Source organism: Periplaneta americana, chromosome 1, assembly GCF_040183065.1.
Source record: "Periplaneta americana isolate PAMFEO1 chromosome 1, P.americana_PAMFEO1_priV1, whole genome shotgun sequence".
Classification (NCBI taxonomy): domain Eukaryota; kingdom Metazoa; phylum Arthropoda; class Insecta; order Blattodea; family Blattidae; genus Periplaneta; species Periplaneta americana.
In genome coordinates, this window is record NC_091117.1 from 135,458,065 (window position 1) to 135,475,783 (window position 17,719).

At 35.7% G+C, this 17,719-nt stretch overlaps 1 protein-coding gene and 2 non-coding genes across 3 annotated transcripts; all 3 read right to left on the reverse strand.

The window, feature by feature from the left end:
• On the reverse strand, positions 1 to 72 carry TRNAP-UGG (transfer RNA proline (anticodon UGG)). Its single transcript has one exon. It is a non-coding gene; the product is annotated as a tRNA-Pro (tRNA).
• Positions 73 to 747: 675 nt separating this feature from the next.
• TRNAN-GUU (transfer RNA asparagine (anticodon GUU)) lies at positions 748 to 821 on the reverse strand. The gene has a single exon. It is a non-coding gene; the product is annotated as a tRNA-Asn (tRNA).
• Positions 822 to 6,491: 5,670 nt separating this feature from the next.
• On the reverse strand, positions 6,492 to 17,101 carry LOC138709231 (beta-1,3-glucan-binding protein-like). The gene is made up of 7 exons (XM_069839853.1): positions 17,056 to 17,101; positions 13,535 to 13,727; positions 12,462 to 12,581; positions 9,891 to 10,012; positions 8,929 to 9,124; positions 8,489 to 8,705; positions 6,492 to 6,754 (listed from the first exon to the last, which is right to left on the reverse strand). Exons 2-7 carry the CDS (start codon positions 13,723 to 13,725, stop codon positions 6,563 to 6,565), a joined length of 1,038 nt encoding a protein of 345 aa, XP_069695954.1. The 5' UTR covers positions 13,726 to 13,727; positions 17,056 to 17,101; the 3' UTR covers positions 6,492 to 6,562.
• Positions 17,102 to 17,719: the final 618 nt, after the last annotated feature.

A 17,719-nucleotide genomic window follows, 5' to 3' on the forward strand; every position in this document is an offset into this window, starting at 1 on the left:
GGGCTCAGCCGGGATTTGAACCCGGGACCTCCTGCACCCAAAGCAGGAATCATACCCCTAGACCACTAAGCCATATTGTTTTGTATTCGTGTTACAATTATATGATTAGTCAAGTCTACCTCATAGTAAAAATGAAAAGGAGCGAGTGTAATTTAAAATAAATATTAGGCCTAATATCCATCATTTTCAAATGTGTACCTTAAATGCTATTCTAGCGATTATAAAAGTTTTCATGTTAAAGTAAAACAATGTCAAGGAATAACCATGCATTTGAAAGAAATAGTATCTTAGATTTACAGTCGCCCTGAGTGGCGCAGTTGGTATAGCACTGGCTTTCTGTGTCCGAGGTTGAGGGTTTGATCCCGGCCCAGGTCGATGGCATTTAAGTGTGCTTAAATGCGACAGGCTTATGTCACTAGATTTTGTGATATGTAAAAGACCTTTTCCTCATCCGTCCAACTTTTCTTTTTGTATTTTTTAGAATTGCCCTTTGATCTGCCAAGAATATTGGCATTTAATAATTATTTTTTGAAGAAATGAATCAGAATTCATTAATTTACCTCGTTTGGGCTAATGATAACAGTCTTAGGTAATAAAAAAAATACAAAATAAATTCCCAAAGCAAAATTGTATGTAAACATCGGATATTAGGCCTACATGACATGTTAAACCTGTCCGATCCTCATGGGCCTCAAATGCCTGCCTTAGAACTTAGCCACGCGTAATTCGCTTAATTCTAAAAATATTCGCCCTCGGGTGGGCTCGAACCACCAACCTTTCGGTTAACAGCCGAACGCGCTAGCCGATTGCGCCACGAAGGCAGGTAGGAAATTAATGCCTTCCGTTACTGTGTTCAGTGACAGCTTTTGCCGTACATTCTGGCAGTCGTAATATTTGGAGTGTCTCAATTTTCACAGCATTGCCCACTTCATTTTATTACCTGGATTGGACCTCAACAAGCCTATTATTTTCTCTAAATAGTGAGTTTTATGTTAGTGTCTGTCACTCTGAAGGTTTCAGTTTTGTGTCATTCTGTAGGGTGAACAGGATTTCAGCTTATCAGCTACTGGTATTATTTTCGATGCGATACAAGTGTTAGTTTCGTATTTGTTTCTTATTTCTCTTATCTTGCTTCTTCATTTCCTTCTTTCGTTTTCTTTCCTTCCTTGCTTTCCCTGTTTCCCTGCTGCTTTTTATTTCTTGTTTCTTTCCTTCTTTCTTCTTGGTCTATGTTACCTTCAACAGCACAACGTAACGATATGTTGTTTTATTATTATTATTATTATTATTATTATTATTATTATTATTATTATTATTATTATTCCTGATCAACTAGCTATTGCATTGACTTTCGAACTCACAGGATTCCTATTCCTAGGAACCTTAATGAGCACCTCTGGTAATCACAGAAAATGTGTCAATAACGACTTTTTTAAGTATTCTCTTCCTCTTGCCATCATACCATATCTCTTTCATATGGATGTCTGCGCGATCTTCCGCCAATGAGCCGGGGACGAAGAAACCCATCGTCTCGAAGGCGCGGATAAAGTCGAGCAAACATTGTGTGGTGAGGGTGATTTCTGTTTTGAAACTGTTATTGGCACATGTGGAGAACTCTTCTTCCGTTTCCACGAACCTCCTCATAACACATTACCATGTCGGCTAACTCGGGAAATGTGTAGACATTCATTCTCAATTGATGATTAGACTGAACTGAAAGGAAAAGGAATTGAACATTAAACGTAAACAAACAACAACCCTTCTCGTCTCTTACAAATATCTCAACAAACAAACAAACAAACAGGGATGCACACATTCGTAGACATGGACATACGCCCGCGCAAAAAACGGTAACTTCGAAACGACGCGTCAAAAGACATAGGCTGTTTAACGAAAAGGGTTCCTTGTTGTTAGATCTACCATCCCTCAGAGTTTGTCGCAGAGGTTCTGAATCACTCTGTATATCATCAATCCATCTTGTCCTCGGCCTTCCAATATTTCTCCCTCCGGTTGGTTTAGTCTATACGTAGTTAAGAATTTATTTCAGTACCCTGTCATCTTCCATCCATTTTAGATGGAGATATCAATTCTGCTTTTGTTTTTTAATTCTTTCTGTCAGATTGAAAATATCTTACTGTTCCCTGATATATTAATTTCTCTGATGATCTAGGAGAGTGAAAACCGCTACACTTCGGAGGGACTTCATTTCATTTGATATAATTTTCCTTTCGGCTGTACGACTTAAAGACCAATGGTCACAGCCATATGTTATTACTGGGACGTCTTGTAAAATTTCAATTGGTTTGATTGTTGAGTTTTGCTAGATACTTCAGAACTTTATTATTTGGAAGATTGTCGCTTTTTGTACCGAGTTTTGTTTTTTTACATTCTTAAACCCTAATATATTACAGGGTATTGTAGACTCAGCAGCCAAGGGTGTTCGATTGTTTATGTGATTAATTTTTTACATTAATCTAATTTACAAATACTTTAATATCTTACCTTTAATTCCTAATACGTTTGTAATCAATAACAAAGTATGTATGTATAATACATTTGTAATCAACAACAAAGTATGTATGTATATATGTATGTATTTTATTGGGTTATTTTACGACTCTGTATCAACATCTAGGTTATTTAGCTTCTGAATGAAATGAAGATAATGCCGGTGAAATGAGTCCGGGGTCCAGCATCGAAAGTTACCCAGCATTTGCTCGTATTGGATTGAGGGAAAACCCCGGAAAAAACCTCAACCAGGTAATTTGCCCCGATCGGGATTCGAACCCGGGCCACCTGGTTTCGCGGCCAGATGCGCTGACCGTTACTCCACATGTATGTATGTATGTATGTATGTATGTATGTATGTATGTATGTATGTATGTATGTATGTATGTATGTATGTATGTATGTATGTATGTATGTAATGTATGTATGTATGTATGTATGCATGCATGTATGTATGTCTGTATGTATGCATGTATGTATGTATGTATGTGAAATAGTTAAGCCATAATAGAATGAAGAGTTTAGTTTATTTTACGAAGGAAAAGAAGACATTTAAAAATCAAACGTGTTTCTTAATAAATACTCGGAACGTCTACAAACACAAGTACTTGAAATGTATGACCAAATCAAATTCTCATCATCATCATCATCATCATCATCATCATCATCAGATATGTGTTACGACATTGGCCTATAATGATACCTATTAATTGCTCAGGCGGTTGGTCAAATTTGATTTCCGCTATCTTTAGGGCGATACCTCAGGAATCGTATTGGGATATTTTCTATACACATTTTATTGACGTGATTTAATCTCCAATTTGATCCAGATGACATGAATTTCTTTTCTTTTAATGTTATACACTGGACCCTAGATCGATGGCCCGCGGAGTCCACGCAGACCTGCCTGGAGACCGCAGTGACTCCTTCACAGTTCGTGTGAACTCCGAGCCCGTCTCAAAGACGACATAGCCTTCCTCTTTCTGTCCTCTTACATCGATTGATCTATTACTATTCGCTTATATAATATTAATGCATTAAAACACAATATTCCTCCACTTTATGCATAATATAACATATTTCTGTAAATAATCTTATCCTTTGCTCTTATTATTTTGAAAATAACAGTATTGCCACACTAAACTTGTTCATATTCGAATGAAAAGTAAAATATAGGTAGAAAAAATACTCTTATTTTATACAACATTAGGCCTACATAAATCCTTCAATATAAAGTTAACAAATAAATGATATGGCAATTTTCTGACATTACCACCATTCATTCTCATTATTAATTGTATAATAACAAATATTCATTATTCCCAGATGTGTCGTCCTTACGAGTTCTGTCGCTTATCTCTTCGTCTACTCTTATTTTATGTCTACATTCATCTTTCCTCCATTGTGAGTAAGCTTATATCTTTCTCCACTCCCTTTTCATCCCTCTATAGGCCTATTGTTCATTCACAAGGATTTTTCGTCCATATGATATCACGGTCATAGAAAATAATAATAGTAATAATAATAATAATAATAATAATAATAATAATAATAATAATAATAATAATAATAATTGTATTATTATTCCATGTTAAGTATATTCGTCTCTTCGTCAAAAGATTTGCCTATAGTTATTAATGTTCTCTTTCTCCTTGTGGTTCTATCGACTAATTTTGTAACTTATGATTCTCAAATACAGGTTAATGTTGTTATGTTTACAATATGTTTGATATCTACCCACAATTTGTTCTAGTTACAGTTGCTTCAGGAGTAGACTGCCTTTTTAACAAGGTATCTGATGTTTACGTCCCGCGCCGTGGTGTCGTAGTCTAAGGCATCCTGCCTAGGACTTGCGTTAAATGCGCGCTGGTTCGAGTCCTCATGGAGGAAGAAATTTTCTCATGAAATTTCGGCCAGTGTATGGGACCGGTGCCCACCCAGCATCGTGTTGCACTTGGGGAGTTACGATAGGTAGCGAAATCCGGTTGCGAATGCCAGCTATAACGGCTGGGAGGATCATCGTGCTAATCACACGATACCTCCATTCTAGTAGGATGATCGTCCACATCTGCTTCGGCATGTGGGCGTGAGGCCAGCAGCCGGCTGTTCGGTCTAGGCTCTTCACGGGCTGAAGCGCCACGGATTATTATTATCTGATGTTTACGTGTCCCGCGGATAATTGTAGAATCGCTGTTTGTATTTCCGAACGATCTTTATCAATATGTTTCAAAACGTCCCAATGTTTGAATGATGTGTTCTAATGAATTTTTTGAAAACGGAAGTGCCAACCTTCCACATAATTTATTAGTACTCTGCACTCTATTTATCTTTTGGCCATAGACATTCCAAAGTGCGAGTGAAAATCTTGGAGGTAGCCCTCTTCTGCCTCTTGCATATATTGCCTCAATGTATGCAAAACGATCGGTATGCTATTGGGCTAAATTATCTTCTACATCTTCCAATGAAACAAGAGGAAGGATCAGAAGGCGACGAAAGCCAATACGAATGACATTATTTGGGAAATGTTCTCGAAGTCCAAGATTTACTGTGTGACGCCAAATGTTTTAACGACAAAGAAATAGACATCCCTTTACTATACTTTTGGAACGAAACTTGAGCGGCATTTATTGCACTAATTTTGAATTCCACTAAGATTAAATTGTAGCTTTAAATCCGAGTTTATACCTTGTGCTGTAGTTTTCAAATTCTGGAATATATTTCTTCACATACGTTCATCTTTTCTAACGGAAAGTGCATAATAGGTCTATTGTATAACTGAAAAAAAATTCCTCAAACACAATTCTAATGACTAAGTTTGTTTAGATGTAAAAAATGAGGAGATATTTTATTATTTACAGACATTAGACAGCTAATAAAATGGACGTAGGTTCTAATGAGGAGTGGACGTATCTGTGAACGAAAAATTGTAGTTAAGTAAGCTGCTAAGGCTGGTTCACAATAAACCTGGAACGAAAACGACAACGAGAAAGCAGATATTGTTAAAATAAATGTATTTAAATGTGAGCATTCACAATGTACTATTAACATTAATTACTTTAACATTATTTCCTTTCTCGTTCTCGTTGTTTCTATTCCCGGTTAATTGTGAACCAGTCTTTACTCGTGATAGTGAATATTTCTCCTCATTGTTATACAGTTATATTTTATTCTTATCGTCCTCCACATCAGTATCACTCCAGCTCTGTCTTTTATTCTTTTACAAACGCTCAGCAAATACACATTTTATATGCAATAATAATATTGCATTTTAACTTACAACTGTATATTTTACATTGATTGAAAAGGAAATACAAAAATTAACAACAATAATTATAACTAACACAACTTGAAACTGAATTTTTATGCAGACACTTTTTTATTTGTGAATACCGTATTTTGTTCTATTAATAATTTAGCATATTTAATGTAAATACCTTTCGCTCACCTTAAGTTACTGTGAAGGAAACTATATACGTGTTGTCCGTACTACTAAATTTAGAGCGCTATATCGATAAGCTACCCCTTATAGATATGCAGTATGCTTTACTTAGCCCGCGAAGTATGAGCAACGGACGATACAAGCCTGCATGATATTATACGGAACTTACACTGGGCCTGGCTGGCCCAATCCTCATCTCTAGCTGGTAATTGTACGTGCGTTATCAATAAACTGAAAGTTGTATTAATGAAGCGTAATGTAATAAAAATTGTCATAGATATAGTTGTCAAGTTCTTTGTTTTTTACAGAACCAACCAAAGATTGCTATGAATAAAATACGATTTAATTCTTGTTGCTTTTACAATTGGCGCTAATGTCGAATTCTGAAGTCATGATTAAAATTAAATTTAAGCAAGGCAGGATATAATTTTTTCTTATTTAGTGGCCAGTAATGTTTGGTTACGATATGTTAATCAATTAATTTGCACAATGTAAGAAATCTTTGGAAATTTTTAGCATTTAGGATGATATTAAAATTTAAAGAAATAATAAATCGCATAATATCTCTAGGAAATATCTCGTATTTTATTTAGATCAAGTATACAATACATTATTTTAATCTAAAGAGAAAACACGGATATAATCTACTTTCATGGCGGCTTGTTCGCCATTCCAGGTCGGTAGCCATTCACTGCGGCCTTCCCAGAAGTCCCTCATAGTGTGTCCGGAGAACCAACTCCATGGATGTGGATCCCATTCATCAGGGAAGAAGTAGCCTCCAATAGCCACGTTGAAGATGAACGTAAACTTGAAAAAGATACAATATCATCAGTTAGGTTATTGATATACATTAATAGTAATAAATAGACACTTATGCCACTCTTTCACTACTCACGTTATTCTACGGAAACGAATTCTTAATTTTTGGAAAACTGTTCATATATTTTAGTTTCATCAACGGAATGGGAATGTTCTTCATCAGTTCAACTTTAAAATTTTCCCATAAATAATAATCACACAAAGTGAAATACATGGAAACTCGTGGTGGCTACAGATCACAACTGACAATGACTTCACGATTTATGGTCATTGAATGAGTGGCGATACATGCAGTGGTATTTTACTCGATAAAGTACCCATAATTACATTCTTCTTCGTTCATGTGTACAGGATATTGAGTAAATGTTCCTAAAAGTCTGAATGCTGCACTCTGCGCTGCTCATTCGGTCCTAAAATTTTGTTAATACTACTGTATCTTAAATTGATTGTATTATTTTATTTCTGTTTCTATTTATATTCTTGTAATTATATTCTGTATTCTGTATATTTAAATTTAAATAATAAATAAATAATCTTGTATAAAATTAACACTCATACAATCTGGTTAAGCTCTGATTGAGGTTGTGGCTGATAGGTACATCTATTATCAGGCAGTACATCTCATTTGATGATATTTGCCAGAGGAAGAGCAACTGAAAAGTGTCATCCCAAACCTCGTTCAGTCCGTTTGCCCGTTTTTTTTTTAAATTATTCATACACATGATATTTTTTAGAAATGTATTATTATAACTTAAGCTTCTTTTCTTCCAAAACAACGCCAATCTTTGTCTAGAAGTTTGTGTTGTTGTGCATGTCACATGAAAACTCGCTCAGTCCGTAGACCGGTAGATAAAAAAAAAACTAGCCCAGTCCCTTCATAAAAATGCACTGAATGCGTTTCAGGATCACACGCTTCAATTCAATTGTTTCTATGCATCTGAATTCTCATTAATGTAATAATAATATGTTATTAATCAGCGATATATGCAATGGAGGGCAGAAATAACTGGCCAACTTACCCCATTATCTCCTGCCTTAGTTGCCTCATGAGTGATGCTTTATTGGTGACATTTATGAGGTTCAGACCTGTCTTCGGACATTTCACTAAACAACAACATATCTCTTCATCTAATATCAATGATCAATTAATTAAAGGTTTAAATATTATTTTAAGAATGTCTTATTTTTTAATCATTCTCAACCCACATATTGAATTACTAAAGGAATTCGACTAACGGTGCACCATCGTGAAGCCTCTGATCACATAACAGATTCATCAGCCTAATGGACTTTGAAGATAACTTTTATCACTTGGATTATGCTGCCGTCTAATGACAACACGTCACGTTATACTCATTATGGGATTGCATAGAGTAATAGCACAGTCTAGTATATACAGTCACGAAGCTTGAGTTGTGAGGGTACTAGGAACAATAGACTGTGCCGGTACTATATCGCATTGTCTGTGATGAGGCGACAGTAGCGGTCCTAGTGGTTAGCAACTGTCTATGGATGCATATTCCCTACGTATTGAGCTTCGTGACTGTATATACTAGACTGTGGTAATAGTTTACAACTGTATTTCCATCTAGCGGTCGTTACCAAAAATGCCTTTTCGACAGTGGAGGCTCCAGTGATTCTTTTTTTATGTTGCCATTTCATAACATGGGAATAGCAATATGTGGTCAGGGATGAAGCATAGTTTAATGTAAATGCATTCACCTCTTGGTCAAATGGGGCCATGTTGTTTCCATTTTGCCAGATGTTATCACCTCCAGGATTTTTGTCGTATTCTCCGAAGTACCAGAATCCATCTGCAGGAGCATCGATCCTCCCATATTCCACATAATCTAGAGTGAAGCGCATGTATTGGTCGGTCCACTCTACTCCGTACAGATGGAAGTCATCGGCGTATGTGCGGCCTGTTCCTGCGAGACTCCTGAAACGTCCGGGGAGGCAATTTTTTATTTATTACATATTAATATTGTACGAGTATGAAGTGGACAAAGTTTGTCACAATTTAACATACGTTATGATTCCTATCTTCCTTTCTAGTAGGCCGATAAAAACGTTTAAATATTGCTATTTTATATTAATGGAAGAACTGCTAATCATAGTTGTAGCATTTTGTCATAAAATGAGAAAATATGTATAGTACTCACTGCTCCCAATGTGTCTTCCAGTACCAGTTGTGCAAATAGTCTGGTCCCCAGTGCATCGTCGAACCCATCCTATCAATTCCTTGATTCACGCCACTTTGATCGAAATAGTTTTCATTTCCCCTAGTTTCGATAATGTCAACCTCTCCAGACCGAGGCCAGTCACCATAAACGTTATCCTTTGGCAGCATCCAGATAGCTATAGAAATAAAAAAAGGGTATAATTGAGACCCAATTGTGAAGATTCTTCATTTATTTTTCAATTGTCTAGAATTACGGCAATTTAATTTTATTAAATATTGAGGGCCATATTCATAGACATTCTTAGCGCGGGCTTCCGGTGGATGATCAGCGAACTAACGTTTTTCGTATTCATAAACCAGTGACAGCGATACGATATGATATGAATCCCGTACAAGTAATCACACGATAGCCGGGGCTAGTTTAGCACGCTCATAGTGCTGGCTAGCGAAATATCTATGCATAGCACCCTTTTAAATGTTTATTTCACTCACTAAAAAGCACTAATATGACCATACGAGTAGCGAGTTATATCTAATTCACACTCTCCACAAGACACGGTGAGTCAAATAGATCAATAAATTCTTGAAGGTAATAATGATAGTGATAGTAAACATAGTGAAACTATAATAATAATAATAATAATAATAATAATAATAATAATAATAATAATAATAACTTAATAATAATAACAATAACTTAATAATAATAATAACTTAATAATAATAACAATAACTTAATAATAATAATAATAATAGTAATAATAATAATAATAATAATAATAATAATAAAAAGTGGTTATTACTCGACCAAGGCCAGTGGAGTCCTGCAGTCCGGAGCCGTGGCGCTACTGCTCCTGCGTTCGTAATAACGCATCGCGATAGTTTACATTACTCCCGCTGCTCCACTCGCCTTGGTCGAGTAACACAAAACTCTGCACGTACCTGGCCATAACCAGTGTCCTTTAGGCATCTGAGCTTTTATTTCAACTCGTCCATATTTGAATCCGAAGGTGCTGATCATTCTGGCGGACAGGATGGGTTCTACAATATCTGCCCCGGAAGACCTGATTCAAATAAAATGTCAGATATGCTTCATGTTTAAATATGCTCTTTTGATTAAAATGTTGAGAGTCAGTTGCATTTAATTATTTATAAATTAAACATGGCTTCTAAAATCACTAAATATTATTGACATTTTTTAGATTGGAAATTTTTGCTGTTATTAATAGCATATCTAATTAATTATCATGTTATTAATAACAGAAAAGTGAGATTTATATCCTCTGTACGAGGACTGTATCTTGTGCTTGTATGTTGTCATGTTAATGACGTGAGTATGAAATGTATCCAGTAATATTCGTTCGGCATTTCTTGACTCGCGAATCAATCCCTTAGCACATCAGAAGGGCATGATCTCCCTCCTTCCCCTTAGTAACAACTAGATATGAAACAATTCCTTTGCAAACAACATATCAGCATAATTGTGGCGCGAGTTTGGATACGTGACGTCAGGAGGAGGAGGGTAGAATGAGTGTAGAATCTCGCTTCAATATCTACTGAAGTGCCTTCCTAAGCTAACAGTGTGGAAGTTATCGAATGAAGCTACGTATCTTATGTGTAGTGTAGTTTTATTGAAATGGAACAAGCAATATCACGTATTTCTAAATTGAATATGCTTATAAAGGAATTTGAATGTCAAAATATAAGTTTCGTAAGATATAATCAAAGAATTAAAAGCGTCTAGAATTGAAACGATATTGTAATTTTATAAGACACTATGAAAACATATTAAATTTTTAGTAAACAAAGAGAGTTACGAAAAATTTTCAGATACACGAGCTGATATTTTTTTAATTATGTGAAATAATAATGTCAGTTAATATTCCGTTTTCTGAAGCTGAAAACCCTAATAAAAAAAAATTATTACAGATGTGTAAATTGACATTTCGCAGGCCGAACAGCTCTGAACAAATATTTTCCTAAATGTTATGTAGTCGTATGGAATCGACAAATATTCCAATGTTAAATACCCTAAAACGTGAAGAGGAGATATCTGAAATTATAAACAGACCATCTTCAGAATCAATTTCAGAAAAAGTGCAGCATAAATTAAAAGTCGTCCTGGAGAAAAATCCTTGTTTGTTTTGCAAACTTTGGTATTATAAATGCTTTGAAAGGTCCCAAATAAATGGCAAACTATATCGGACCATTATGTAGAATATTTCAAATTTGCACCAATTGCTTTATGTGACGTCGAAATAAGTTTTCTCTCGATATAAATATCGTTTCGGGAAAAGGAGAAGAATATTCACTTTCGAAACTAAAAAATACCTCATTTTACACTGCAACACATCAGATTATAAAGATCAAGACACCAACTAACATTCAGATGAATACACATTACATTGTATATTATGTCATTTTAATCTAAATAATACGAAGGTTGTAAATAAAGTAGTGGCAACATGACAGTACGAACATATTATTGAATTTACATGGAAAATACATTTACATCTCTTCAATGTAATCACCAGCGCGTTCCTGTATCGTTTGCTAAATTCGTGGTAACCGTTGAATGCCGTTTGTTTCTGTTGATCTCTCTGAAGGACTACCCTATTGTATGAAGCATTGCTACAATATCTGGAAACCTCTTGCCTCTAAGTGGTTCTTTCAACCTTGGAAACAAGTTGTAGTCACAAGGACTCATGTCTGGGGAATACGGATGATATTCCAGTACCTCCCAATCCCATCTCTGTAGCAATTCAGCCACTGTTCCTGCGACATGACAACGGGCATTATCATGCAAGATGAAAGGTGGCTGTCTCTCAGGAAATTTGGATGTTTGCACCGCAAAGCTGGACGTAGATTGTGTTCGAGAAAATGTTGGTAGTACGCTGCATTGACATTTTGGATTTGAGGTACGGCATGGCTAATGATAACACCCTTACTTTTGTATGCACTATCAGCATGTAAACACGACAAGATGAGTTGTAAAATTTTCGCCTATGGAAGACGAACATCTCGTTGCTCAGTTAAGATTCGCTACAAACAGTTTTGCCCCTAATTTTGATTAGTTAATTAGACGTCCATCTTAATGAATAAATTGTGTATGAAATAACAGAAGAAAGAAACCAAATCCTACAAAAATTAAAAAGAAATAAAGAGATAATTACATAAACTTAATTGAACTTTTCCTTAGTTTGGGTGTGTTCTGTCCGTTTCTGCGCACGCAAAATTTGCAACAGTGAACGTGTTCCGCGACTTCTTCTCTTCTACCTCCTCCTCCCACCTTCATCGTTGCTGTATTTTGTGGGCTGAATTTCATATGACGTTATCTTTGCCAACCTCTGATTTAGGCCAAGATTATGAACAACAAAATGTTTCAGTGGGGTATAATTCTAAACAAAAGTGTTCTATTGTGGATATAAGTTTGAGAACTTATTCTAGTGAACTAAATTATTTTAAATAATAGAACATGATTGTTATTGTTTGTATTTCTTTTTTTTTACTTACGATACACAAGGTTCTTTATTACAGTCGGGATACGAGAGACTGCCGTTGTAGAGTAAATCCTCTCCATATTCATCTGCAGTTAAAGTTGGTTTCAAATATAGAAATCCATCCCTCACGTAACTGCAACAAACATAATTACATTCAACATAGAACGCATTATTATATACTTATATATATCTACTGAAATCTACTGTGTTATCCTGATAATATTATGTTATGAGGAAAACATTTGTAATTCTGAGAACGTTCTTCTGCAGGAAATGAGCTTAACATGAGAACACAATAACAACTTGATCATGGTGTTGTCATGACAATAATCCCACTTTTAAATAATTTTTGTTGTCGAATGGTTGCCATATTTGTAAAGTGAAAATTTTCGAGTACAAACATACCGATAAATATACATTTTTAAGGATAACGAAACAATTTTATTACGTCCTTCGGAAGAAAGGAATAGAGTTGGAGAGTCCTTGCTGTTCTATTTACACATATAGTGGAGGAGAACATCATGCATAAATGAGAAGTCCATAAAAATGGATCAATTTTGCTCATTATACTATCATCGGAGATAACGCGTCCAACTTTTCTGATTTCCTCATCACAAAAATGTATTTCTCCACGCTTTTAAAGTAACACAGATCAGGAATAGCTTCTTTCAAGTTGAGAAGTAAAATATAAACTGCGAGATGTTATTCAAAAATGAACATCGATGTCACCATCATAGTAAAGTAGCCTATTGTATTTCACCAGTCCCATTTTCACTCCAATGAACGATAGGAATGAACATTAAGTTTAAGGCCACGTCTCTTTTTGCAACACTTCATGCAAGCGTGTACTGTGGAAAGACATCGAATTTTCCACTTTCTTGACTTCGGAAATTGGTCAGTACCACATTGCGTCCAATGTTTATCCTTCAATACAATTTTATAGAGAGAAAATTCGTCTACCTCGGATTCATTTCCATTTGTTGTGCTGTATTTGGCTTAAGTAGAGTGGATGCAGAGAAATGTAGTTTTAGAAGAAGTCTAATGACTGGAATGACAAATTTACCTTTCAAAATGTGCTTCACTCACCTGTTCTTTCTGTCGTTTCTATACATTTGGAACTCGGCGTTCCCACCTGACCACGCTGAAACGAGATGATTCCATTTGCTCAGATCCAAAGTGTCGAACTCGTCCTGCCAGATGATGGTTTCACTTGTGACGGCGTGACACAAGAGTAAAACGAGGGCGCACACTGTTGCTCCGAGCGAAAGTACATTCATGTCTGAAACAGGGAAAAATTAATGTGTGACGTGCCCTGTCAGTCATAAATAAATGATCATATTCTTAATCATGCTCGTAACGCAAGTGCTATTTTATTCATCTTCGCTTCTACGTTTCAAGTAGGCGTACAATTGAATACTGTAAGGAGAAACTGGAGAAAGCTTCGTATAATTAACATTCATTTACGTACTCATAGGCTACGTCCCTCCCTAGCCGTGACATATCTAGTAGAGTCCGCACCTGAGGAGTAACGGTTAGCGCGTCTAGCCGCGAAACCAGGTGGCTAGAGTTCGATTCCCGGTCGGGACAAGTTACCTGGTTGAGGTTTTTTCCGGGGTTTTCCCTCAACCCAGTATGCTGGGTAACTTTCGATGTTGGACCCCGGACTCATTTAACCGGCATTATCACCTTCATCTCATTCAGACGCTAAAGAACCTAAGATGTTGATAAAGCGTCGTAAAATAACCTACTAAAATTTAAAAAAATCTAGTAGATAAGCTGTTCCTATAAGCTGCATGGAAGCCTCGATTGCATGGTAAGACCTCCACCTAGCCTAAAGAAAATGATCCATGTTCTTTCAGAGCGCAGCTGGGTAAAAACTTAAAAGTTTCCTAGTTTAACTCTATGGTGCATCTGGAGACCCATACTTAATGTTGAAGTTCGTTCATTCATTCATTCATTAGTTCATTTTTTTCCTTCGACCGTTTCTTCGCTCATTCATTTATTCGTTCGTTCCTGCCCTCATTCAATCGTTTCTTTCGTTCATTAATTAATTCGTTCGTTCCATAATTCATTTATTCATTCATTCGTTTCTTTCGTTCATTCATTCGTTCGTTCCTTAGTTCATTAATTAATTCATTCGTTTCTTTCGTTTATTCTTTCACTCATTCATTCATTCATTCTTTAGTTCATTTTTTCTTTCCTTCGATCGTTTCTTCGCTCATTCATTTATTCGTTCGTTCCTGCACTCATTCATTCATTCATTTCTTTCGTTCATTAATTCATTCGTTCGTTCCATAATTCATTTATTTATTCATTCATTCATTCGTTCTTTAGTTCATTCATTTATTCATTCGTTTCTTTCGTTCATTCCTTCGTTTGTTCATTCATTCGTTCTTTCCTGTGATCGCTTCTTCGTTCCTTCGTTTCTTAGTTCATTCGTTCGTTTCTATTCTTCGTTCATTCATTTGTTGGTTTTTTTCGTTGTTTTCATTCAATCGTTCGTTCATTAATTAATTAATTCATTTATTCATTCATTCATTTATTCCCTCATTTGACTCATTCATTCTTCATTCATTCATTTCACTCACCCATTTATTCTTTCATTCATTAATTCATTCAATCCTCCCTCCAAGAAATCAGTAAATAGCCTACGATAAATCTGAAGGAAATGCCGTCTCTGATTTGAAGACTTAAAGAACAACGTTGTACAAAGCATCCTGATGGAAAATGATTTTTAATCTGTTTTTAATTATATAATATGTTTATTTAACGACGCTTGCAACTGCCAAAGTTATATCAGTGTCGCCGATGTGCCGGAATTTTGTACCGTAAGAGTTCTTCTACATGTCTGTCGCATGTAAGCAAACTTACATGCCATCGATCTGAGCCGGGCTCGAGCCCGTAACCTCGGGCACAAAAGGCCAGCAATATACCGACTGTGTCACCCAAGCCGACTCGGTTTTGAATGAACCTGTATTACCTGCTTATTTATCTTCCGACAAAGATATGTGTGATAGATAATACTCTGATGAGATCAGTTTGAGGATTTCTCATGGAATTGGCTGATATTCATGTTACTATTAAGGAAAACCTCGGAAAACCAGATGAAGGTAGCCAGAATATGCGGCATGAATGTCACGCCCGAACTCACCTTCTGAGCATGAGTCCTTGCTAATTCCCAAACTACACTCGCGGCTAGGAACTTGTATACAATTGTTAGCAATAGATAAGTTTTAATCAAACATTCTTCCTTCCTTCTTATATTCTTAATTCGTAATACTGTATTAAATTGCTAGCATATAGGGTATTTAATAACAGGATTGTAGGTTCTAAACATAATGGTAATATTTAAGTACGACGAAAACTTATTCGTCTAAATCAGCGTTGTCAGACGCAGCCTAAACGGAGCGGAGCGCTCCACTATAACTCGTTGCGTGCTCCGGTGCTTCCACAGACATAAGCAAGTTCACGATCCGACTGGACGTCTCTAGCACCTCAACCGGTTTCGGAGCTTACAACTCTGACACTACTGGTCTAAATAGACTCAAATATGACATAATACCTTCAATGTTAAAGAATTCTGAAAGATGCTACTTATCTGTAATTACTAACTACCAATTATATTGGCCAATTTCAATAATTTTCTTCATACTGCGACTAATTTGTTTGGTAGATTGAAGTCCTAAACGGTAGTTTACTCGGAAAGGAAGTATAATTATATGTCCCGTATCTTTGGTTTACTGTATTTAGATAAATATGATCTTGAACATAGAGAACAGTGACGAAAAAAATACACTTTCGAACTTAGCGACCAGGATTCAAATTCCGTGTGTGACAAGTTGCTGAGTTCTTACATTTTCCTCAAATCATTTAAAGGACGATTACTGGTTTTTCTTTCCTGCCTTCCTGTTCTTATCAGCCTCACTTTTACGGTAATTCAATCACTTATTCAGTCACGTGTGAAAATAACAGTCCAATGCTTACGAGCCGATCTATTTAATAAACGGTATAATAATTAAGATATAGATAGATAGATTTAGATAGATTTATTGATATAGTTCACAAAAATACAAAAATAATTAAGATATAACATAATACTGTAAGTTGAGGAAATATAGTTATTATTCCTTTATTTTCTACAACTTATGCATAATGCCAAATACAACACTGGAAATTTATCTGCTAAAATTGCACACGAGCGAAGTGCAAAGATGATTCTGTGCGTATATATATATATATATATATATATATATATATATATATATATATATATATATATATATATATATATATAATTTCCATAATGATACAATTTTAATTTCATAATTCGATTCCCTTAACTTCCCTTTAATTATAGTGATTATTCAATGACAATAATATAAACCCACGATAATGATGTAATGATATATTTAAAATGACAAGATATACAGGAGTACCCGAAACACGCTGTACTGTAGCCTTTTTTCCTAATAATCTTACAAGATCTAACAGGAACTGAATGCCAAAGCTCCTGATGACCAGTCGTCATATAACTCACTTAGCTACGGCAGGTACCATCAAGAGGAAAGTACACACAGATACATCCAAACTTAAAATTGAGTATTTACCTAGAAGAGAAGAGAATCCTCCAACGGACTTAGTGATGGCACTGAATGCCTGAATGTGGAGTGATGCTGAGAGCAGGAAAGAGTCTTATATAGGACGAGGTAACAGGATGTCTATTTTTAAAATCCACCCTCTTGTTGTGTGTTTAGTGCTACGTTATTAGTATTTCATTTATCTTCTTTTTATCACTATGTATCACATTTAATAGATGACATTAGGTAAACATAATTACGGTAAGCCTATAAAATACCAGATGTTCAGTGTGCGTGTAGGTAGAATTTCTGTCAGGCCAACGTTTAAAAAAAAGTGGGCTAGTGAAATATTAGTTCAACCTGCGTTATCCCGAGATGTACAACATTACAATAGTTGTCAAAAAAAATTATGGTTTTTTCAACGACGCTCGCAACTGCAGAGGTTGTATCAGGGTCGCCAGTGTGCTGGAATTTTGTCCCGCAGGAATTCTTTTACATGAAAGTAAATTTACCGACATGAACCTGTCGCATTTAAACACACTTAAATGCCATCGACCTGGGTCGGGATCAAACCCACAATTCGAGCACAGAAGGCCAAAGCTATACCGACTACGCCACCCAGACCGACAATATAGTTGTCAATCACCATCCATTAAAGTCAGACTTTCATAAATGTTATCATACTGGAAGCCCA